At 47.9% G+C, this 25,782-nt stretch overlaps 1 protein-coding gene across 1 annotated transcript in view; it reads right to left on the bottom strand.

Moving 5' to 3' along the window:
- The window catches only part of LOC111853717 (disintegrin and metalloproteinase domain-containing protein 12-like), a 68,337-nt gene extending 42,977 nt beyond the window's left edge, over nucleotides 1-25,360 (bottom strand). Inside the window, exons 1-3 of the mRNA XM_072703697.1 lie at nucleotides 24,955-25,360; nucleotides 13,638-13,744; nucleotides 11,512-11,585 (exon numbers count right to left, since the gene is read on the bottom strand). Coding sequence (XP_072559798.1) covers nucleotides 11,512-11,585; nucleotides 13,638-13,744; nucleotides 24,955-25,351 — 578 coding nt within the window. The 5' untranslated portion in view covers nucleotides 25,352-25,360. The remainder of the gene's footprint in view (nucleotides 1-11,511; nucleotides 11,586-13,637; nucleotides 13,745-24,954) is intronic.
- Nucleotides 25,361-25,782: the final 422 nt, after the last annotated feature.

The following is a 25,782-nucleotide window of genomic DNA, read 5'->3' on the forward strand; positions in this document are numbered from 1 at the left end:
AAGTCAGGCGTTTATGTTTCTGACAGGATTCAGTTTATTTATAAAAAAACACGCAACACTGTAAAGCAAACTACATTCATGGTTGTTCAAAGGTTATATCTTAAGCTTCGCCGCTTCTGACAAGACTAAAAAATGTGACCTTTCGTCTGTTGCGCCGATGATATCCCTTCGTACCATGGCTACGGAAACCACAGCGAGGTTTATGTAACAACTCACATTTTTTGTTCACAGGTCTGAGGATAATTCAAGGATGATTCACTCAATCGATCTTGTCTTTGTGCGTTGGTACATGGATGCCACACCTACTGCGCTTAATGCTTTATCTTGTCGCGCTGATAAAAAACATAATGGCTTAAAATAACAAAACAGGCAGGCAGACAAAAATCATATTCTTCTCCCAGGTTTTTGTTTTTTTTATCAATCAAAGGTATCATAGCACTGTAACCAAAATCTATTTATTGCAAATTCCTTTTCATTCAATTTCATTCCCCATCTGCACGTTTTTAAACTGTATTTTTTATATTGCATATTTCTGTCCAATGTCCGTGTCTCAGTCCATCACGCTTAAATGTCTTACACATTTATATTACATTTATAACTGCGTCTTGCACTACAACCAATGCATCACATAGCTGAGGAAGACAATAAAAGCACCTCAGTGTGACTTTATCATTATTCGAAGTAGTCATGTGACCGTGGCTCGTTTGCAGTGATGATGCTAATTCCCGGCCTGCAGTCTCCTTGGAGACGCCAACCAGTTCTCCTTTGCTCTGTCCACGAGGACTGTGCTACCCCAGGGCTGCACAGCAAGCAGACAAGAAACTAAGCAAAAGACCTCTTGCTATGTGTTAGCGCACAAGCGTTCGGACTAACTGGTAATTGCTTGGGGGCGCAGTTTCATTCTGACGAATGTTTACCCTGAATTTTCTCACAGTAAATGACCGAACAGGACCGAGGCATCGCAGGAGCAGAGAGAGACACGGAGAGACACAGAGACTCACTAATATCCAAAATAATTATGGAACAAATGCCACGGATACCGCAGTCAGCTGGAGCAGCTGTCATTACGAGATTCAAGATTCAAGAACTTTATTGGCCATGTGCGACAGGTACATTGGAACACTTGCTTGTTCAGCCACAGAGGAGATTAAAGTGAGAGAAAAACAATACTGGACAGTGCAAGAACAAGAGAATATGCTGACAAAGTGACTGATATAGTGCAGTAAACAGTGCAGATGTCATAGACTGACTGATGCACGAACTGTGGCTGCTGGAAATGCAAATGGAATGGAGAAGAAGATGTTCTGAACGGTGGTCAGGGACGAGCCTGTCACTGTCGATTCTCTGGCGGTTATCGTCTGTACGAGAGGTGGAATGGAAATGCTGATAAGTAAATAATGACTGTTTTTCGTGTTTCAATGAAGCCATTAATGTTTCCTCATTCCCGGCTCTCCGGACCACGTTTTAATTTCCTCGTTAGAGGAAGGACCTCATTCCAGAAAGCCTACGGCGAGAGGGTCACGCTAATGAATCTCTTTAGGAGAAGCTTTGAAGTCATCCTATTTGCGCACATCTCCTGTTCACTTAAGCCGGGGGCCTCGAGCCTGGATGTTCACTGTCTGCACTCATAAAAGCTTCATAATGGAACTAATGAGTGACTCAGGAACTTCGAATAATCATCCTCCATTATTCCTTTAACACAACAAACATACCCGCAAATAGCATCCATCCAATTAATTTAACCTGTGTGCTGTGTGGCAAAGCCCTTTTCATTGTTCCTCTGCAGTCTTTTGCTTTGGTTTCTTTGGGGAGATTAGTAATTAGTTGGAATATACAATTTTCCCTCCTTTGAACTTCGCCTTATGTAAGTAGCTTTCTCACAGCTGTTCTGGTACATCATTTTCTACCATTGTTCCCAGTCAATGCTGAGGCAGCAGCGGTACTGGGGGAACTAAAGGTGTTTCCCTCCATACTGTCCAGCCGGTTCTACGTCGCTCCACGTCGTGACAGAAAATGAACGAGAGCCACGGAGCTCAGAGACCTGCAGGGGGCAGCCTGCATCGGGATCATGTCACGGGTCAAACAAGTACCATTCCAAACCAGTGGCGTCCGCCGGGAGGGACTGATTCACGAGGCTGGCCTGTCATGCCCCGTCCCTTTCCTGTGAAGACAGTACCAGAGGGCGCCGGACCAATGCTCTTCCAACAGCCACCCGCTCCGCCCTGCCCAACACTCCGGTCAAATGTACGGCCTCCCCCCACCCGACTCACAGACACACACCAACCACTCTTGAGAGAGACACATCTCTCGCCTTTTCCACACTGACTCCAGCATCCCCGTCCCCAGAGGAGGGGCATTCAACCCTCCCCACCCTGCTGAATGTCTCTAGCAGTCCATTTAAGAACCAGTTCTTCATCTCCGTTCCAGGGTGATTCTGTAGCGAAGGTCTCAGCATGTCGGCAGCAGAGATAGGGTCGTCTCTCTAAGAGTCTGGAAACAAACCCTCCTTCTTCCGAAGTATCAAATTAGGCCAAACTGTATTCGGAGTTTATCGGTCGAAACATTAATATTAATCAATATATAAATATCCCACTATTAATAGCACTCACTTTGTATTAAGACTTCTACAGAGTCCTGCTCGATTTCCCTCACAGAAAACACTTTCACCACAGTGGTACAGTCACCTTCTCTGTGGCCGCTGCCCCAAATAAAGAGGCAGTGTGATGTTTGAACGTCTTCCCCTCCTCTTGTCAGCAGGCTAACACGGTTGATCCTCCAAAAACAGGTTCGTTTGTTACGGAAGAGCGAACGCGGCAGCCAGAATGCACGCGGAAATCTGCAGGCAGGCCCGGTTCCTCTTCTCCCCGCACGCCGGCCTCCATCTGCCTGATACGGGAGGCTGGCTTCCTCTTTCAGCCCGGACCTTTCGGCCAGAGGTCAACGGGGTCAGCCGCCGAGGCATTGTGGTTAACAGGATGTGGGTCAAGAAGACGGAGGGCCCATTTCCTGTCGCGGTGGGGAGGCTTATTCAGGGGCAGCTTCAGAACGGCTGTCTGTGTGGAAATGGTGACTGCATACACCCCCCCGGCCACCCCCACCCCCGCTCCTCCATCACTGGAGCCGTGCCCAAGAGGTCGACGATCTCAGAACAGCGTTTGCATCCAGCGCACTCAGGAGACCTTTCCTGCTTAAGCCACTGCTTCCACTTTCCCATGGCCCGTGCCGATCTCAAATCTGACTGAGAGCTTCGGTCTGGAAGCGAGATGGGTCTGGGAAGGTCCTCAGGGCGACATGGAGCTGCCCGCGCTTGCCGATGCTCCGCGCGGTCAGAAACGTCCGCGGCCTGAACATAGCAGCCTCTCTGACGAAGCAGGGCAACGGGGCAAACGAGAACTGGAATGGTGTCCCATCCTGCACGGGGAGCCCCTGTTACACCTTTGCGGAGTTTCCATGATTCGAGTTATTTTATGAAATATCCAGCTGTCTGCTGCGAATGAAGGAGGGGGACTGTGGAAACCTCTGAGGCAGCTGAGAAATGTTGACTCATCAGAAAGCTGTACGCCCTTTTCCCTGGTCTACAGTAAAACAGCAACAGCAACATCGAGCAACATTTCAGCAAAACGGTTTGCTCATGATGTTTTCCCCATTATCTGAAGTTCTCCATAAAAAGCTACTTGGGCATCAGATGTCAGAATCCGCATTCTGGGTAAACATCTAAGGTCTTAACTTGCATTTCGACATTAAAACTCTCAGGGCTTTGGTCTTACATTTCTAGGGTTGCCCGTAATACAGATCAGGATCCAGCCTTGTCTGTCATTCCCCTGTTAGGCCAGCTGGTGGCGCTGGCCATCCCGTTCTGTCTTCCACTAGTGCCCTTTGGTTTTACTTCCTACTGTAATGTGTTCTCCGGCTTCCCATATGGCTAAATGGGCTAACTGGGTAACTCTGAACCTAGCAACTTTTATGTCACGGGTTCGAGGCTGGCTAGAGCGTAGCCTCACCTGTATGAATGTTTTTTGGTGCCTTTGTTTGAGTTTCCACTAAGTTATGTCCTTCTATTCATTCATCTATTTCAGTTTTGTTTTGTTGCTTACAGTCATACTGCTTTACCTATGCCTGCTCTTATCGAATCTTGGCAGCCAAAACCAAAGGCCACTAGGGAGATACAGAACGGGATTGACCAGCTGGCCAAACAGGGAAATGACAGTCAAGCCTGGGACAGATCCTGACAATGGACCTGTGCCCCAAGATGCAGAGGCATCCAGTCCAGGGTGTCTACTATCCTCTGTTTCCTATGACGGACGCCAATCTCGCAGCAACACTCTGCTGGATGAGATTTGATAGGAAATGGAGTGAAATCATACGTGATCGGTAGCGTAAAACACTTAAAGTGTGAAAGGCTTTGAGAAAAGCGTATGAACATAATGAGGGGTACTGGAGAAAAAGAGGACATCTTTCTGGGTTTAATCTGTTTATAACATTTATGAATCTGGAGACGTTATTGGTATTCAGAAGAAGAAGAAAGCGAGCGGCGAGACCGACTCTCTGGGAGACGTTTTACACAGCGACAGCTTCTGGAGGAGAAAATTGAACATAATACATCATTAACATTTATGGTCCAGCAGGATCCAAGGCGGAAACGAAAAAAAAGAAAATAAAATGGAAAAAAAAAAAAACATTTTAATATTTGCTCAGCATTCAGTTTGACCCACAGCAATAACAAACCTGTCTGCAGAACATTGTACAAAACTTTGTGCGGCAAAGTAAAGACCTTGGATTTATTGTCAGATGGGTTTTATTTGAAGGGTATTTTTTTCTTTCAGATGAAAATCTTGGAGAACCAGGAATAAGCATTGTGGTGGGTCCTTTAAATTACTCACTAATATCAGGATTATCTGAAGGTGCGCGTATCCAGTTTCGGTGATGTTTCGCACCCTTCGATATGGCCCAGATTATTTACCGGAGTGATCCGAGCCCCATGTCGCACTCTAGGGTCCAACAGCGAGGTCCCTTCTTCGGATTTGAAGCCGCAGCCGGCGAATCAGCATCCCAGCTCCATAACGACTTGGCCACCTGCTGCCCATATGTTAATTACAGGAAGTGAAGCGCGTGCCGGCGGCCGTGCTCGACCCGCGTCTCTGACGGGGTTCTGCTGCCAGCAATCGCAGTCTGTGGTTTTTCATAGTGCCCGTGGTGGAGGCTGCGGCGGCTCACGGCTAATAGCCCCCGCGGACGTCGGGTTGGGGGGGGTGTCAGAAAAGTCACCGAACCTCGCAATTTCTGGCCTCAGACTCTATGGAGTTCTTGCTGAAAACAGGGGGACAGGTAGTGTGATAGGTGGGGGGGGGGGGGGGTATTTTCAGATGGCAGGGAGCTTCAGACAATCCTGGGCCCGGCTGTCGGACCTGTGGCAGCGAGTGCAAATTCTCCGCCTGAACCCTGGACGCCGCCGTCACGTCAAGATGGTGTGACGTCCTGCAGACGTTGATAAACTCTTTCCAAGGACACTTGGTGACTTTGAGCGCCTTGTAATTAAGAGGAATGTTGAGAGGCAAAAACTGACTTATTAATTATGGCTCTAAGCTGGGAAATAATTGACGCTAGTGAGCGTGAGTGATTCCAAAATGGGAAGCTCATTCACTTAATGCAATTGGAACCACTGTGGGAGGGTGGCGATGACGGCCTACTTCACCGAGGGGAACTTTGGTTCCATTCTCCTCTTTCATCACCGAGGGGGTGGAAAGTCCCCATTGCAAGACTCCCTCCCCATTCCCCTACTCAGGGGAAACAAGGGTCATCAATATCTGCTGTGAAAGGGTGTTGCCCAATCAGCAACCACGGAGCAGGGGGTCAAAGGTGAAGAGAGATGGAGGTGTGGTGGGCCGCTCTGCGATGCATCACAGACATGAAGTTGGGGGAAACCTCCTCTTCCCAGGCTGCCTGGGAGCCCCTCACTGCAGAGGCCCAACTCAAGGCTACGCTGTTAGCGTTTAATCTGTCTGCTGGCCCTTTAAGAGCTTTTTGGGGTGAAAAGTAATGGAGGTTGGCAGGGTGGGACCGCCGCATTAGGCCCACGCTCGTCTGGGTCTCATTCCACCCAGCTTGACAGGCAGGGTCTAGTACCGTCTGCGGGCGCGGTCTTAACGAGCATCCGTCTCCGTGGCGGTAATGAGTGCGCGGTCGTCACGGCACGGGCCTGGCAATCCAGCGAATGTCAGCACTCTGGACGAACCCCTCGCTCCGTTCCGCCACACCCCAGGAGGTCGTAACCATAGGAACGCTCACCTCTGCTGGCACAGATGTTTCGCACCCCTGGTAGGCGTTGCTTTCACTTTCAATTTGTTTTGACAACCTGAAAATACCCACCCCGTTTCCATTCCTAAGAAAACAAATGGAGATTTCTCCGTTTTTTCTGTAGACCTGCTGTCACTGTGCCGGTTCGCCCAAAGCAGCTACAGGCAGGGGACTGTTTTTTGCATTTTGCTGTTGCCAGGTCAGGAGTCTGCATGGCTGAACCCAGACAGCTTTCCAAAGGGTTTGCTAAAGAACTGCCCCTTTCAAACAAATCTGCCCTTGTCGTATGCATGGTGCATCTCTTGCCAAGCTTGGGGATCGGTTCAGTTGGCATGTTGAAAGTGACGTCACATACCGGCTTTTGACCAATAAGGGAGGCCCAGGGTTCAGTCGCTTCTGTGTGAGGAGCCCAGTCTATTCCAAAAGGTCCACTAAAACCTTCCAACACTCGCGAGCAAACAGTGATCGTTTTTAGACAGTCCCTCAAGCCCAGTTACACAGGTGTGCGCTTTCTGATGTTTTTTAGGGGTCTGGGACTGTGAGAAATGTGACGACAACGAACTGGGCTGGTTGGCCATTAATAACGTGAGGTTTCTCCTGGAGGAATGCTTCCCAGCACCAGCTTATTCGGCACATTCTCCTCGGCTCTCCCAATCCTCAAGCGGATTCCCGTCCCCGGACTTTCCGGCCGTGTGCTTTAAAACCTCGAGATTAATGCGAGCGTAACTTCAATGGAAGGAGAGAGGAGCGAAATGTACAGACATGCAAATTTTAATAACACTCACAAAAAAAAGAAAAACATATGAACATGAATCATGGGTCTGGATCTGTGCTGGGTTGGTCGTTGCTAAGGGCGACAAATTAGCTGAACGTTTTGATTGGCCCATCTCTCCGCTTCGCCATGATGGATACCCCAGTATCTGCCAAAGAATAATGTGATGCATGCAATCCAACCCCCGCCCTCCCCAGGGATACATGTGGCTGATCCATAAAAATGGAAGACTTGAACCAGGAAGCTGAATAAGGTCAATGGGCCCCAGTCAGATGGGACAAAGGAACAGGCAACAATGTTTGTTGGAGACACTACATCTCACTACACCTTCAAGCTTTAAATTTGGAATAGCTGCCTAATCCGCCTAAAATTTCAAGAAGCACCTCATCTCTGCCCAACATGCCCCATCTCCTAGTTGTCTAGCCTAAGTGGCTTCCTCAACAAAGGCTACCTCTGCCAGAGACACTCCAGACATCATCAGGTCCCTGAAAAGGAAGCACCGCAAATTTCATCAGGTATCCACCACCCCAAACTGGAATTAAATGACGACAACGAAACCAGAGCAGGTTGATAGTTGCCAGTTCCTTGAGAGGAAGTTGCATGTCATTACAACCTGGTGGCGAACTCCAAGTCCTTAGCATCTGAGCCAGGGAGTGAAGGGCATTTCAGGCAGGAGTCTGATAGTTGCCCTCCAATGTGCCCGTCTGGGGGCCTAACTTTACACTCCAGCTAGAGGACTAAGCATCCAGGATCAATCACAAACTTCCAAATGAAAAATGGGGGGAGGGACAGTTTCATCTGTCTCAAACTTAGCCTCTGTCAGCCTCCGTAAAATTAATGAATCAAACAAATATTGTCATTAACATTGTCTATGTTTTTTTCCTGTTTTGTCCTATTCCAGACAAAAAAAAAAAAAAAGAAAACATTAAATCATTGTGTGTAAAAAAGATTTTCCACGTTGTTTAAGCGATTCCCCGCTGAAGTAAGGATCAGCCCTGCCGAGCAAAACTTTCTCAGGCCAATGGTTTCAATTTTTCCAGTTTTCATCTGACAGCTTTTGCACCACCCCCCAACCCCCCGCCAAACATTTGGCTGTGTTTTCACAACTGGTGTAAATCAGCCGTACGGAGCTGCCCGCCAACACTGCCCGTCCGCCGGCTCCGCATCCGACGCACGTGAGTCTGCAGCAGGCCGCTCCCCTCTAGGTCAGCCGTCCGTGCCGCTAATGGCATACCAGCCCATCTTTGCTGGGGAACCTTGGCCCACATTCTTTCCAGAACACGTTTCTGGCACAAGATATAAAGTATATGAATCAGAAATACCTTTTTTTTTTAATTATGTCTGCATCGGGAAATGCAATCTGGTCTCTGAGCCTCAAATGATTCTTTCCTTGTGTTTCTTTTTTTTTTTACCAGATTTTATTTTGGATTTTATTAAAATCTTTGAAGTAAAAAGAAATGAAACCTAAGTCCATGACAGTGATTTTTTTCCCCTGCACGCTGTGAAAAGAAAATCGAATTATAGCCAGTCGGATGTTTCGGTGTAAGGACATGCCTTTTTGAGGGGGTTTTGTCTGCGGTGAAGTGCCCCTGCTTCGTTCCCTGTGCTTCCGGGAAACCCTGTAGCAGCTACGGAAGATGGATGCATGAATGAATAGATGTAGCATCTTGACCTAAGAATGGAGTGTGTACACACTGTTCAATGGCAAAGAGTCTGACGATCAAAAACCCATAATTTGGGTGGAAATTGAAAGGAAGTTCTCAAAGGAAGGAAACAGAACGTTTAATTAATGGCACATTAATTGCTTGAATGCATGAGCGTGAAGTTGCTTCTCAAACATGATCTTAGAGGGGAAACACTGGTTCTGATGTGGGGTACCAGGAGCAATAACAGATTTAAACATCCTGGTGCTTTTTTATTTGCTTTTTCATCAGGCCATTCACATTTAAGTTTACATAATTTAGCAGACACTTTTGTCCAAAGCGACATACAAGTGAGGCACGCATTCATGCTGTCAAGAAGTCTGGGCAGCTAGTGTAGCTAAGCTAGTACAGCAAGGCTAAGGTAGCTTTGCTAATGCAGCCCCAGGTTAATGCAGCTAGGCTAATGTGGCTAGGCTAGTGTAGTTAGGTTAATGTAGCTTCGCTAGTGCAGCTAGGCTAGTCCTGCTAAGCTAGGGTAGCTGGGTTAATGTAGCTTCACTAGTGCAGCTAGGCTAGTCCAGCTAAACTAGGGTAGCTGGGTTAATGTAGCTTCACTAATGGAGCTAGGCTAGTGCAGCTAGGCTAGTGTAGCTAGGTTAATGTAGCTAAGCTAGTACAGCTAGGCTAGTGCACCAGGCTAGTGCAGCTAGGCTGAGCTTCCTATGAAAGCCCAGATACGAGTAAGCAGTACTGAAGCAAGAGCTACACAGCATCTTCCAAACAAAGTGAGAACCCAATTTAATGTATTGAAGGACCGTCTTTTTGTGGCAGTTGAGCCCGTGGAACCAATGTAAGGCGTTTGGTGCAGGCTCTGAGAAATTAACACCAAATGTGGGGGAGGAGATCATTCATGACAGGGGGCAGAGTCGGTCACAATGATCTGAATGTTCCATAATCATGCAGTTGCTTTGTCAACACACTATGTGACATTAGTGCAGACTGACCCACCTCCCCGGAACACTGTTTCATTTGGGCCTGCAGATCAAGTACAGATTAAAGATGCAGGGTTAGTTCCTACCTGTAACACGATCTGTCGTGGGTGAGTGCAGGGATAACTTTACTACCTTTAGCTAACTAATTAGCAAATAACTCTAAAAATCAGAGAGTAAAAAGGCTTTTGAGAAGCACAGCACGGCGAGAAGGAAACCCCTGGAGGTAACGCCCCGACATCCAGAAAGGTTTGTGAAACTTTGACATGGAAATAAGAGACACATGAAAGGGGAGGCTAATGTCAAACACCTCCTGTCATCTCTCACTCTGCGAGTCACTTAAAAAAAGGTGATTTAGAGGGAACTGAAAAACGGGTGGTACTTAAGGACTCTGTCAGGGGAGATCTGATGTGAGGGGTAGGTACCACTGCTGATGTTGCACAGAATAACTTCTGGAAGGTTCTGAGCTTGAACCTGAGTGGAAACAGACGCTGGCTTTGGTGTGGGTACCACTTCCACGAAATGTGAGTCCCAGAGAGTCCTCTACTCCCAGCGTGTTGGTTCATGGATCACGCTTGGTTGTTTGAGCTAGGAGATGGCTTTGGAATTCCACAAGAGTCGCACCGCTGGGACAGCCTGAGGGAGCAACGGTCTTTGAAGGACATGTTGATGGACTCCGACTGAGCCAGACCTCAAATACTGCAACACCAACACCCCCCACCACCACCACCCACCCCCACATTTCCTCCCATGTTGGTCTGGCCCAAAAGCAGTGAGGAGTTTTGTGGTTAAGGGGCTGAGAAAGATCGCCGGTTCGACTGGCAAGTAGAACCCAAGGGGATCTACAAGTAGGTGTTCGGCCTGAAATGCTTCTGTAAAAATATCACTCTGCATAATGCGATATGCCCTGCGACCCTGACCAAAATAAGCGGTTGCAAGATGAATGAATGGATAGATAATGCAATACACTGTAAAAATTGCTTAATGCTATATATAACGGCAAGGTATAATCTAGCATTAGCAATAGTGTCACATACATGACCAGCATAGGGGGAAGCATCGTAATGAGACCATCTCACATCTGCCAATCTAATTAGTTTTTCTAATCCTTATCTATTTAATAATGACTATCAAAAAGATATCTGTCTCATTGCTTTTTGTAAGATTTACAAAGTAATCGGCAATTCATTAACAAAAGTATCACGAAGACAGTTCAATTATAATCAGGTCACAGAATGATTACATATACATTGACCCAGACGGAGCCCGCACCATTAAAACATGCTTCATAAAAAAAATGAAATATGGAAACAAAGTTGTCCACAGGTGCTGAAATGTTTTTTTTTTCTACAGTTAATAGAAATCACTCTCGTTATGGCTCTAAAAAACACCAGGTGCATTCTGGGTAATGTTGTAGGCCATATATTACCGAACCTGTCAAAGTTACTAAAAGAAGCTGCAATATCTAGAAGGCACAGAGAGGGTGTGGGGATGCTTTTGGGATTGTAGTCTGGGTGTTGCCTCTGAAGATCTTCGACCTTTCTGCCAAGAGCCAGGGTTAGGCCGAGACACTGGGGGTTTGCTAATCATCGCTCGGCATCTAGTTTCATCAGCCTGGCCTTTATCCCCCCCCCCCCCCCCAACACTAAAAGTCTGCTCCACTATAATGGAAACATCCCCCACCCCATGAAGTCCGAGCCCTAAAGGTCAGCAGAGCTTTTCTTCACAGTGCTGTTAAAATGAGTTGTACTTTGGGCTGTAACCTTGGGCGCCGATCAGTCGCAAATGTGACGCCGAAGAAGGGATGACTTACTCGTTCTTCTCCAGCATCAGGAGCAGCTGTGTCTCTTCGGCCTCCAGTGATACCATCACTGATGCAGGATGGCTCTGGAAAAAAACAAGTGGGCCGAGGAGGGTGACATGAGGAACCCCAGTCCAGTGCCCCAAGGGAGCAAGATGATACATTCACATTACATTTTATTTATTTAGCAGGCCTCGCTCAGGGGCTCAGCAGTGAAGTCACACAGAGTCACACACCTCCCTCCTGTGATGATGGATGGGAAAGCAGGAGGGAGAATATTAACCTTCTGACTCCACGAACCCACCAGCATGAGCATGATCTGATATATCTGTGTGCATGAATCCATGTCTGTACTCCCCTTATTTAACCTGTTACGGTTATTTAACTTGCTCTTTCAGTAATGATCAATGTTCACCAGCCCTTCTGATGGATTTTGGGAGAAACCTAGATGACCTGAGGGCAGCACATAAGCCTCACAGGTTGGAAATAAGGTCAACCTTCAAGATGGTTGCTTTGAGTATGCCCCATTGCCAACAGTGATACTCCATTGACCGTACCTAGTTGTTCTCAGCGTCTAATGTTCTATCATGAGGAGATCATCCTCGCCATCACAGGATGAAGCTCTCAGCAGATACTGACACTCCTGCTTAGCACATTTTCATCAGCCATTTGAGGGATTTTCTTAATTTTTTTCAGTCTTTGGCCCCATTAATATCACCACAGCTTCAGACTATCGCAGTCATGTGGCTGCAAATGGTTTGTTGCAAGCGAGTGCGCGTGGGAGAGCTACGGTGGGGGGGTAGGAGTTACGGGGGGCACATTGCAGTGCAAAGGAATAGCGCAGATCATCGGAATTCAGAGACGTTGGGACACACATGTGGCCCCCAGGGACCAAAAGCGGCCAACCCCCCCACCTCTGCCCTGAGGGCCGGGGCTGTGGGGCCACACATTGTGTTGTAGAAAAGACTGTTTCCACGCAAAGCTTGAACACCAAGAGGTGCTGAAAGGCGGCCGTGTGCATTTAGGCCTAAATTTGTGCTCTCGTAGCAGACGTCGAAAATAACTCCCGTCAGTGATTGCACCGACACTCAGGATTCCACCCTGGCTGTTTAACTACAGCCCCCACCACGTGAACCTTGTGAAACCTGAGAATAAAATGAAATATATGTCAAAGGATTGAGTCAATGCGTTTGCCTTGAAAAGTTCTACATTACAACACGTTATATGGCTTTCCACGCGTGATTAATGCATTACATCCAGACGCATTACGCACTTCAGCTTCAAAGAGTTACCAAACTCCACATGTAAGCCCCCCCCCGCCCACCTCCTTGGACCAGCACTTCCTTAACGCAGGAAATAGCACAAACCCGCTCAGTTACTCTTTGGAAATAGGAGCCCACATGAATGATCCCCACTGATCCGAAACGTTAGCTTATTACGCTATTTCACTGAGTTCAAACATTTCACCGACGGTGGAAATCGGCATCTGTAGCTCTGTAGGACTCAGACCCCGACATTCGGTTGTGTGACACAGGACGATCCCCAAAGACCTGTTAGGTGTGTTGAGCACTGCAGAACATTTGAATATCCAACCAGGACCATGGATCCAACAATGCTACTTAAGTCCAATAAGCTGCAGTGATGGCCTATTCCAGCATTTAAGACAAGATCGCTCTCTTTGATAACTGGGTAACAGGCCTACTTTTCCCCAAGCCCCCCCAAAATCTAGCCTAGTTTTCTTTTTACCTTTATCTCGCTGATCAGGCTAAGTTCTACATCTCTTTCAGCCCCGGCTGTTCATATAATATATGGCTCTGAAGTTGAGGGACTTTTCCGCAGCCTGGCTATGCAGGACTGGTCCATGTTTCATTGGGAACAGAGGGGTTATTTTAGGGATGAGCTTCTATCATGTACCGGGCAGCGAAATCGGCAGAACTAAACAGAAAATGAGTTCCAGACACACGTCGTCTCTGATTATGCTCTTGAGTCAAGTGCACCAAAGTGCTGTTAATCCCTATGAAGAAATATAATTTTTCATCCTTTGCAGGCTCATCATTGGAGCCGCTCTCCCAGACAGATTGGCCCTCTGCGGCGGATCTGTGCCGAAGCGGGCTGGGTGACGTGTCTGAGGTACTCACCATGGCTGTCAGGAGGCTCAACGGCTGTCTCTCACCGTGCATGATCAGGAAGGGCTCTGTGGTGCTGTGAGCGGCAGGCCCGCGCCGCGACCCTCCGGGACGACCTCCTGTGGAGCACAGCAGACGGTGTCATTAACTCTGGGGAGGCGGGAGGCTCCTGTCCAACAATCCACTGGGGTGCAGAAGCACCTGCCGCAACACTGTAAAAACCCCTTCACACTTAAGCAGTACACACTGACTCTGAATATCCTTTCACACTAAAGTAGTACACACTGACTCTGAATATCCTTTCACACTTAAGCAGTACACACTGACTCTGAATATCCTTTCACACTTAAGCAGTACACACTGACTCTGAACACCTTTTCACACTTAAGCAGTACACACTGACTCTGAACACCTTTTCACACTTAAGCAGTACACACTGACTCTGAACACCTTTTCACACTTAAGCAGTACACACTGACTCTGAACACCCTTTCACACTTAAGCAATATACACTGACTCTGAACACCCTTTCACACTTAAGCAGTACACACTGACTCTGAACACCTTTTCACACTTAAGCAATATACACTGACTCTGAACACCCTTTCACACTTAAGCAGTACACACTGACTCTGAATACCCTTTCACACTTAAGCAGTACACACTGACTCTGAATACCTTTTCACATTTAAGCAGTACACACTGACTCTGAATATCCTTTCACACTTAAGCAGTACACACTGACTCTGAATATCCTTTCACACTTAAGCAGTACACACTGACTCTGAACACCTTTTCACACTTAAGCAATATACACTGACTCTGAACACCTTTTCACACTTAAGCAGTACACACTGACTCTGAACACCTTTTCACATGCTATCAGTAGTAAAATGGGTGTAAACTGTGGAATAATTTATGCTTTAACCATGACATCAGTTAGGTGTCATGCTGAAATCTAAAACAAAATTTGGAGAAATCTCACTTTCCATAAGAAAATTAAAAAGATTGTGTTACTTATGTCCATCTGATTTTTCCAGATTTTGTATGAATAAATACACATGCTGATTATTACAGTGTAAACTGTGTGTTCTCATTTTTGTCCCCAGATGGTTTAACTCTCTAAAGCCATGGATGGATCACAGCTAATTAGTGCTTTTAAGCTTTGTGAGATGGACACTTTCTTAATCACCATAATCATCATTCAGAGCTTTTTCTCAATATTTTTCCCTATAGAAACTGAGTCCCAGCCCTCTGTCTCCACATGTCACCATGGCAATGACATCATGCCCACCGGCCGGGGAACACAAGGGTGCTGGGGGGGGGGGGTAACAGCACAGAGGAGGTTCCACTGATGTACGTGTGACCTAGGGCTGGGGCCTGCTTCCTGTCCCTGCTCCCCCCCCCCACCCCCGCCTCTCTGTCCAATCCTCCACTGCAGAATCTCCCCCAATTCAAAGGGGTTGGGGCATGTGAGCTAACAGCCTAGTTGTTATAAACAGGGTTAGGGTTAGGGTTAGTGAAGCATGGCAGATTAGCGGGGGGGTTGGGGGGGGGGGGTCAACCAACATGTCAAGATCTTCCTTGAGGAAAAGCGGCAGGTCTCTTCAGTGCGATCCTTTACACTCTGTGGACACCCGGCCTGCTTCTCTGGTTTTTCTATTTATATTTTACGCTTCACATATTTTTTTTGTTTTTTGTTTTGTTTTTTTTTTTTTGTTTTTTTTTTTAAAAAAGAAGCATCACTGTCTGTCTCTTTCCGAGTCTGAATGCAAAATCCTCGCATATGGGCCATAAGCAGAACTGCATTTGCATCTCAGATACATTACAGATGGAAATGACACCCCCCCCCCCATCTAAAGCCGCTGCTCCATCCCCTCCACCCAGTCCTGGCCCTCCTCCCCCTGACAAATCGCCCTCACCAGGTGAGTTTGCGCCTCTGTCATTCGCAGGAAACTCTCTCCCAGCCTCCTATGAGGGAGGGGGGAGGCAGGGGAGGGACTCTGGCTACACCCCCCTCCAAGGGACCAAAGGCCAGACCATCCCCACCCCCCAACAAAATAAAACAAAGACTGCGGCGGGCCCACAAACTGGTGACAACAGCGGGGTTGTTATTGTGGGACCAGAGGAACACTGTAGTGGGGGGGGGGTTCAGTTTATACTCCGGATTAAAGGCAGTTCTCACTTGTAAATGTTGCAAACGAGAGATCAGGCACAATCCAGTCTGTTTTCTGCGCCTCAGACCAGACGTCTCGTAATTATCCTCTTGGGCGTTTAGCTAATAACAATTCTGTGGGTTTATTTTAAATCTATAAAATGTGTCAAAGTCTTTTTTTATTTAATTCTCTGTCCTGACCCAGTGCTGTTTTTCTCTCATGTCGTAGTGATCAAATTTTACGTTTCGCCACTAAACGATGTGGAGTACGTGCTAGAAATCAAACGAGAGCTGTCACGTCTTCTCCCTGCCCCCTAATTAGTCCTCTGTGAGAATTCCATCTCTGCTGCAGAAAGCTGGACGCGTGTGATTATTCTCACGAGCCGCGGCGCGTCAGCTGCAGACTCTGGGGATTGCAGGCCGGCTTCCCGTATATCTCTGCTGGCAGGCCGCTCAGCAGGCCTGCCGCAGACCCCGTTCCCACCGCCGGCATCGCGGGACGGAGACGCTCCGCTGTGTTTTTATTAAGCCTGCAGGGTGCGGCAGCGTTTCGACAAGAACTCAAAAACAATAAATTCACTGCGGCTTTTGTTTTTTCTCCCCCCCAAAAAAGCTGAAAAGTGAGACAGGCTCTTTCCCATCGTCTGTCCCGTAAAAGAAAAGAAACAAAAAAATAAAATAAACAAATGTGAATGATGTCTCGCCCACACGATCAATGGGGAGGACTGTGAAAAAATGATGCTCTGGGCTGGGGGGGGGGGTGCAGCTGGAGCCAGCCCAGGTACCAGTGGCTCATTCTGACAGGTTTCATATTAAATTACCCACAGAGACCCCCCCTGAAGCTAGAGGTCCCCTTGCACACGATCCCTGATCCTGAAATACCCTTTAATTGGTTGCCTTTGACCAGCACTCAACTTTGACCTTCAAACACATGTTCAAAACACATCAAGAAAGTTCCAGAATGCATCTCTTCATCAATTTATGACAGTCACTGCGGAGAAGCTCCCAGGGCCTGTAATAAAGTCTCACTCTTAAGGAAAAAGGATTCAATCAGCCGAGTTAGACTGAATTAAATTGGATTAAAACAGTCACACTGGATGGGTAAAGAGACTGCAGAGATGGCTGGGTCTCTGGGGCAGAGCTGTCAAAGCACGCGGCCGATTCATCGCTCATCGTTACCTTTACGGCATCCGTGTCTCTCGGCGTCACACACGCGCCTTTAACGGACTGTGACACGGGGTAAACGCACCTTGCACTCCTGTGCACTCGCTACTGGGGGGCAATCCGTCCCCCCGTCAGACTCCTCCGGTCTCTCAACGCCACACTGCTCAGTCACGCTGCTCTCGTCTCAGTACAGACGCTCCCTGGGTTACGATGGTCCAGGTTACGATATTTCGACTTTACGACGGGTTAGTGTTTTTCACTTCCAGTACATTAATCAATACATTTCATGAGATAGTCAAGATTTTGCCCAACTGTAGGCTAATGCAATTGTTCTAAGCATGTTTAGGGTAGGTTACTGTAGGCTCTGATGTTTGTTAGGTTATGTGTACTGTATTAAAGTGCATTTTTTCCTTACATAACCCCATCGTAGCCCAGGGAGAGGCTGTACTAACTTTTTGAAGTGCCAGAATTTAAAAGTAATACACACATACACACCTGCACCAAGACACCGACGAGGGCCCAAGACCCCGGCACGTCAGAAATGTCTTGTTTGGCCCTAAAAAAGCGCCGTCAGACAGGCCTGTCGCGCAGGGATTAGCCTCCGATACTCTGAGGTGTATTTTATTTCCAACGCCTGTCGGGGAGTGTAAACTCTGAGTGCTTCAAAGCTGCGACCCGCACCTCCAACTGCCCCCCCCCCCCACCCCTGAGAGCTAAAATTACAGGTCAGCCACCTGAACTGGGCTGCTGGGATGGGGGGGGAGGGGGGGGGGGTCCTGGTCAGCCTGCCTGCTGAAGCCTAACGTAGCTGGACTGGGGCCCAGAGACATCAGCGAGTCTCCCAGTGCGGCTCCTGCAGATGTGCTCTTGGAGTCCGGAAGAATCTACGGGGCCAGTTACTGACCTATTATCAGTAGCCACTTATCCAATCAGGGCTGCTGTATGTGGAGGGGGCGTGGCCACTGCAGGAGCGAGGGTCAGGTGGCCAAAGTTTCGGTCCCTATCCAGTGTTGGGGAAGTTACTCATGAAATCAATCCATTACAGACAGAGGTGGAAAGTTCAGGTGCAGAAACTTTGTTTCAACCAACCAGCCCAGTTCACCGGAAGCACCCCCCTCCCCCAGAGAGTGACAGTAGAGCAGAGCATCATGGGAAGCCTGAAGCCCATACAGGCGGGGTCAGAGCCGGACTTAGAGCCGCCGTACTGGGGGAGGTGACAAGTGAGACTGTCTCCCCAGCGGAGTTACGGAGAGGGTACAGCCGCCCCCCCCCCACACACACACACACGTGCCGAGCTGGAGTAAACCCTTCCCATCATGCACCCCGCCGTGTTACATGACTCACCCAGGAAGAGATGTTTGACTCAACAGCAGGTGAGGTAATGATCTCGATTTCCCACCAGGAGAGCCACCCCCCACAGATAAGGAAGCAGACATGTCACAGCTTGCTCCCCCCCCCCCACACCTGTCACTGAGGTCGGCTGGTGGTCAGCCACGTGGTATCTGGGCCCCACGCTACCGCTGATCCCGTGCTTCTTCCGGCCTGAGCTAACGGGCTGCGACAGGCTCACTCATTTACTCCTTTATGCATTTATATTTGTATTCTCATCTGCATCAATCTTTCAAGAACCTCCCCCCCCCCCATCAAACACACAAAAAAAAAAACTGGGACACCGATGTAATTTTCCTAAAAGAATGTCACTTTCACAGAGTGGCTCCCTCTGCTGGAAGCCAAATTACTTACCGGTTTCCTGGTCCCCATAAGGGAGAACTCTATTTTATAGAAATCGGTGACTGCTATGAAAAAACTAAAAATGCAAAAACTCTTGTATTTTGTTAGGTTACTAATGGTCATGGTTAGGGCAGGGCAGGGGTTAAGGTTGTCATGGTTAGCGTTAGCATTTTTCCCATTGAAATGAATGAGCGGTCCCCATAAGGATATGTTTACCCTACATGTGCGTGTGTGTGTGTGTGTGTGTGTGTGTGCTGTATGTAGAGGCCCCTCAAAGGGAAGAACAAGCATCAGCCCAGACATCAGGTCTCCACAGTCTCAGTGTTGGCTACTGGCTCCTCCTAGCCCGACAAAGAACAGCTTTAAGCAGACATCAGCTTCAGGTTCCTGCTGACTGAACTTCCATATGTCCACCTCACACTTGTGCATCCTCAGGTGGTGCTTTTTCAAGTACCTTACCCATGAGCTCCACAACAAGGCCCTTCCTGGGAATGGACCCAACAACCCTCTGTCTTTTTTTCATAACCCTAGTCCAAACCAGGGTGCAGGTAAAAGAGACATTTTCACGTTGAGCTCTTAGACTGAGTGCTACTGCAAGGTTGTGCTGAGGAAAGCTGTGTATGGTGTATCAATGTATAAATAAATATTACAAAAGCACAATAATGGGGTATGAAGTACACATGCCCATCTGTTTTGGTACAGAATTCTCTGATGGGCCCTAGAGTCCAAAATGAAGTGTTTTCCATCTACAGCCCATAATAGCCTATGCATCTGTGTCCTCATGTGTTACATCATTTGCGGAATACAAATCCAGTTCTTTTTGGTCCCGATTAAGCTAGTTAGGCTCTTTTTTAATTTAACTAATCCTTTGGAATCCATCGTCTAGCACTGGTTTTATCCAACCGGACGCCATGTGATCAGTTAGTGCTATAGCAGCTAATCGTTTTAACTAGGCTACAGTCTGCAACTGTCGCACCATGCGACCACATCACGCCCCCCCCCCAGCCCTGCAACTATGGGTTCTTGATCATAACAGGAAAACAAACAAATCCCATCCCGTTCAGCCCCTTCTCGCTTGGAAGCAGGGTCCAAATCCTTCACTGTTGTGCCCAACATGGAGTTAAACACAGCAGCACCAAGCCTACAGACAGCCTCAAAATACTCTCCCTCCCACACGTGAAAGAATATTTTTTTCTCTTCATTGACACGCTCCTCCTCACTCCCCAGCCTGCGGCACCTCGGGGATCTAAACTTACTCCCCAGCATTGAACGGGGGGCTGATGGGCACAGCACGGACAGCCTGACTGTCACCCCACCCCCCCACCCCCCCCCGACAGACAGCAAATTAAGCGCGAGCACGTCGCTTCACAGATGTCACTCTGCTGTACTTTGCACCCCAGCTCCCCCCCCCATCCCGGTATGCGGATCAGGCCCTAAATGCGGCTGCCGGGGTCCATCCTGACAGGACGGCATCCTACGAAAATAAACAGAATTGCACTGGGGGCATCTGAGCTGTCATGACCCCCCCATTAATAGGACATGGGGTGCACGAGTGGCTGGATCACCAGTGCTGACCTTTTGACCTTTGACCTCGTCTGCATAAACATGCACGGGTCAGATTCCAAATGTGATAAACTGTAACCCCCCCACCCCCTTCCCCATCTTACAACCCATGGACACTCTTGCAACCTCAAAACCAACGGCTGACAGATGACTGGCCCCCAACATCTTCCAGACATTGCATCCTCACGCAGACGGCTGTGACGCGAGACTAGCCCAGCCCACGGGGTCCTTGTCTGGGAAAACGCCGGATAATCAGTTCACAATAAACCCATCAGAGCCGCGAGCGCAGTCATCCGCATGTGACACTTTAGCCCGACACGCTTTGCGTCAGTAGGACAGCCCCTTTACGCTTCCCCCTTTGCGTGGCATCTCGAAACACGCTCCGTGTACACAAGCCCACTGTGCAGAGAACAGGGACGGAGCACGAACCCAGCTCCCTGGGTCACATCCCAGAGGCCTCCTTATGGCCGCATCCATGGCCAGTTAAAAAGTGTATTAATAGCTGGAAGCTGCAGGTTGTTTTGGACAGAAATAAATAAATGTAACAAAAGTAGAAACTAAGACTATGCGTATATAATGTGGTGCAGGGGCGTCGTTAGGCATCATTAAAATGTTGTTTACACCCCAAATAAACATATATTTATTGGTTTAAGAATAGTTTGCCATCGCCCACGCCCCGCTAAAGACTCCCCTATCCATTCATCTCTAACCACGGCACTGATGTAATGCATGCATGTTATTTTCCATCTATGATCAATACGTCCTCAGTGAGAGTGGTACCTGTTCCTTGTCCTTGTCAGAGTTCTGTTAGAGCAGACTGATTACTATATGAACCCCCCCCCCGCGAAGGTCTGAGAGGCGGCGAGATCCCCGGCATGGGGCTGAGCCATCGCTGCTTTCAGTCAGCTGCTGAGCCCGGTGCCGCATCACAATGGAGCCCAATGGCACAATCCACCCCAAGCTGTTTGTTGCGGAAGCTGGGAGAGCAGGAAGGAAGGAGATCCAGCCGCCGAATACAGGCTTCCTGGCCTCCATAAGCGGCTTTCTGTTCCTTTCAGGTGTTTGCCTTGTTTTTTTGTGAGGAGTAAATGTTCAGCGCTACAGGATGGGCCCTGGGCTCAGAGGTCCCACGTGGGCCGACACGCCAGCCTCTACACCCCCGCATCGCTCACAGGTGAGCTCACCTTCTTTTAAAAGCGCCCCTTCTAGGCGTGGGGGGGGCAAGGACACTCCAGCACGTCACAGTTGGCTGAGACTTCACCCCACTGCGACCGTCACTTCCAGCATGAGACTGAACCGCTTGGCGCCTCAGACATGCGACGCGGCCACTGGACCGAGCCCCGGGAAAGTGGACGAAATTGCAGGACCAGGCATGGGGCAGGAGACCGCGACGCCCCAGGTGACAAACGCCCAGCTGCACCAACCGAGAAGCGTCACCCGCTGCTCAGAAAACTCCCTGATTGTCACCCATTCCTGACGCGTCCCCAAGACGCCCCCCCGCCCCGTCACCTGCAGGTGATTTTTACTCTGGAAACCCATTAACCTCACAGATCGTGGGGCTGACGTCGCTCGTAACCCCTTTGCGGGGCTTTAAAAAATCACCAAATGTTCCTTCACACCCAGCAAGCCAAACATTTCCACCTGTGTTTTTATTACAAGCCAAACGGCTGCTGTGTGACGAGGACAAAGGCGGCTCTGGGCCCCTTTTTTAAAGGCTGTCGAGTGAGCAGCATAGACCTTTCATGTTACATTAATGCAATACAGCGCATATTGTGTATTTTCACAGAAATATCGTTAAGGGTGCCCTTCTGCGTAGCTGTTCACGGTCTGATAAATTTACTCCATATAAATCCAGTATATCCCGGCTTGTACAAGGTGCAGTGTGTCCATGCTCCAGCAGGGCGGCGCCTTTCATCTGGACACCCCTTGCTGGAACCCGGATCAAATGGAAACAATGGAAACCACATAGTCAGAGACCCTGCTGTTGTGTCAACAGCCCCCCCCCCCCCAACCCACACATACACACACCGCCTTGCCCCGCCCCCTCCCTGATACCCCACTGCACCCCAATTCCGCAGCTCACACCACACTTCCTCCTTCCTACACTCTCACTCTCCATCCTCGGGAGAAATACCTGACCCCTGAGGTCGCCCTTTTCATATCCCAGACACTCTAGGCTCCGACAGCACAATGCTCCAACGTGGAATGAGTGCATAACAATCCGAAGACGGTCACGTCACGTTCCGGAGATAAAGCCGCCCTTTACAATTCGACATCATGATCCTACGTCATCTCGCCTATACAAAACAAAAACAAAAAAAAACTAAGACGTTCAGTCAATAATATCTAAAACCTCATAAATATACGTCTACAGAAACTAGACCGCTGAAAAAAAGCCAGGCCAACAGATGGACAGGAAAGCATCTGTTTATGTGAGATAAGATACTTCCACTTGTTGTTTTTATGAGTATAGGTATATAGAAATTCTTTCACATATCACATCTTGCATTCCTATGAGACACACAGATAATGATGAGAGCAAAGCCTGGGGTCACAGCACATGGCCGGCAGTTTATCCTTGGAACACTGTTCAGAGATAACGGCCCATCAGTAATATTATTGCTTTTCTGGCCATGGGATTTGAACTAGCAACCTTCTGGACATGGGGACAGATTCTTAACCACACACCACCCCTGCTAGAAAAACAGCAAAAGTCCTACATTTAAGTAGGTATTACTTTACTTTCAGAATGGAAGACACATCCAATGTGGAGAAATGGGATCCATTTGCAGTCAATTTTGGAAACGGCTTTTCAAAGCACTAACAGCGAAAACATTGCTTAAAGATAACACGGTGATTCCAGTAGGTATTTCATATTCAGTATGATTTTAAGGACTGTTAAAAACGCAGGCATGTAGAAACACTTGGAAAGAGTTTATCATCATACTTTAAGTAGAAACCACCCTGATGCAATCGCAAATTTACAGTAGGTTTCTTTTTAAGTTCCTTGTTTATGGACAATAATCATAAGACTGCGGTCCAGAACTGATCCCACTTCAAATGTGATTTTCCCTTTCCCGCATGTCATCCCCGGGAAATCGCGTGCCGTCAAATCCCTCATGCCGTGTATTGTGGGTATAAAGCTAAACACACTCAACCATGCATTGTAAAGTGGTCTGTCAAGATGAGCTGCAGGAGCTATTTATTACCGGCTCCCATTCAAGTGCTGGGCTACAAGCAATTTAACAAGTCAGGGAAACAATATAGGCGAGGCGCATGGTAATCAGCGGAGCGCCAAAGACGGTATACGACGGCCCTAATTCATCATATACCATTCGAGAACAAAATGTCACAAATGTGGACAAATAGATTAAACATGAGATGGAAAAATAAAAACACAAATAAGAGAACGGTTAATGCCATGTAGAGCACGGGTATCCTCAGAGGACGACCTTTTCGTCCCATTTCCTACATCTTTCCCTCACTACACCCAAAACGATCGGGTCACGCTAAATTTAACTCGCATCCACATATTACGGGAGTAATTAGCGGCGTAAACATTGGAAACACACTAAATAAAACTTTTCAAGTAGGCACGCGTCCGTCGGGCATTGAAGCTGTGAGTATGGTGTCAGTTGTAGGCTGGATCGCAGCCCACATGTGTCCGCCGTGAACCTGGGAATGACCCACCGACGGCGCTCGATCCCCGCCCTGTGCCTCTCAGCACCGCCGGCTGTCAGCTTCGTCTGAGCCTGTGCGACGGACCGAAGCACATCCGGCATAGATCTCACAGCATGTTATATACAGGCTAATGCATTTATACTTATATACATTTACCTAAAAAGTGCGTGCATTATAAATCAATAATATACATATGTTTAAGGATTCGGCTATGTTTACTCGCATGTATGTCAAAACAAAGGGTTACAACCAGAATTAATGCTTCTTTTTACATCCTATCCATTGTAGTAAATAAATAGTATACGAATAATTAATTGCATTTGTTTTATTTCACAGAAATTCCGGGAGGCGAGGATTTAATTTCTGGTGACATTTAATGTTTTTTAAGTATTTTGACACAGAACCACTAACACAATCCTGCTGCATTTCCAGGCTGACCCCAAGCAAAATACTCATCAAACCGTGCAAATTTGCATTTCCGAAACGGGCTGGGTGGTTCTGTAGTAAAAACAGACAAAACGATGCCAAAATGCTTCTGTCAGAAAACGCATAAATTACTTTCCCACATAACTCAAGAAGACATTGAAATCTGCCACCATTTATTCATCTTACGAATCTTTAAGAATTTTTACATAATGCTCGTTTCGCCCCTTCCATGCAAGTTAGTAAGGGCAACTTTTTCTTTCAGATTTCGGGATGAAAAATGCGTCCTTGGTAGAAAAATATCAATGGACAGTCTGACCGTGTGGTTCAATTTAAAAACGCGCATCTGTATATTGCTACCTATGGGACTCACATCAAGTTGGACTGGTGTAGTTTATAGAAATAAATAAATAACACTAGTCTCAAAACAAAAGAAAGCAAGGATTGACTTACACAGGAATAGAGACACGGTCCACGATAATCAGGAGAAGATTATTCAGTTGACAATAGAAGAACAACTTGCCGATCGGCATGCTTTGAATGTCAGCAATATGTCATCGCATATAGCCGCGGTCACACACGGTAAATTTCGTGGTATCGATGGACCCTTACCTCCAGTCGGGCTGGGTGGCACATCGCCACTGCTGCACCTCGCCGATAATGACAGGAGGTACAGGACAGTCAAAATTTCAAAGTTTTCTTTCCACTGCCGGATGGTCATATCGCCCGGCTTGGGAAGAAAATGCGATGAAATCCCTTCACAGCGGCTCCACCATAATATGAGAATCAAACAGCTGACGGGCAGGATGTACGAGACCCGCAGCTGGAGAGATCCCGCAGACACGCGGCTGCGTGCGAACTCATCAACTTTAATGTCAGGTCTAAAGTCCGAGGAAGAGGTGCGTGAGAAAGGAGGCGAAGAGCTAAAGAGAGGGGACAGCACGGTGCAGATGGCATGTGGCTCTCGCAGACATCGGATCAAGCTGTTTTTACAGTGAAGCGAAGTCATGTCTTCAAGTACGACCATGTGCGTTGTCAAAGGCGTCCGCGGGGTCCTAAAGCCGGTCACGGCACGTTTTTTTTTGGACTGATGTTGGCTTGTCAAAACTCTACATAAATCCAACCGTCTATCACCAACCTAATCATGATCATGAGGTGTGGGAGCTGAAACACAGGGCACAACGCTGGGGTATACCCTGAATGGGATGCCAGTCCATCGCAGAGCACATACATGCACACCATCACACGATACCAATTAGCCGAATTGTATTTTCTACACAATGAGAAACACCCACAGCCCCAGACGTACGAGAAAGCAGGAGTGCCCTCCAACTCAAATTCTGCAAATTGTTACAATCCAATAACCCTGATTTACGTAAAATTTTGGAAAAACGCATTTCATATTGCATTTTGTATTCAGAAATATGTCTATAACTGTTA

Source organism: Paramormyrops kingsleyae, chromosome 20 (assembly GCF_048594095.1).
Source record: "Paramormyrops kingsleyae isolate MSU_618 chromosome 20, PKINGS_0.4, whole genome shotgun sequence".
Classification (NCBI taxonomy): Eukaryota; Metazoa; Chordata; class Actinopteri; order Osteoglossiformes; family Mormyridae; genus Paramormyrops; species Paramormyrops kingsleyae.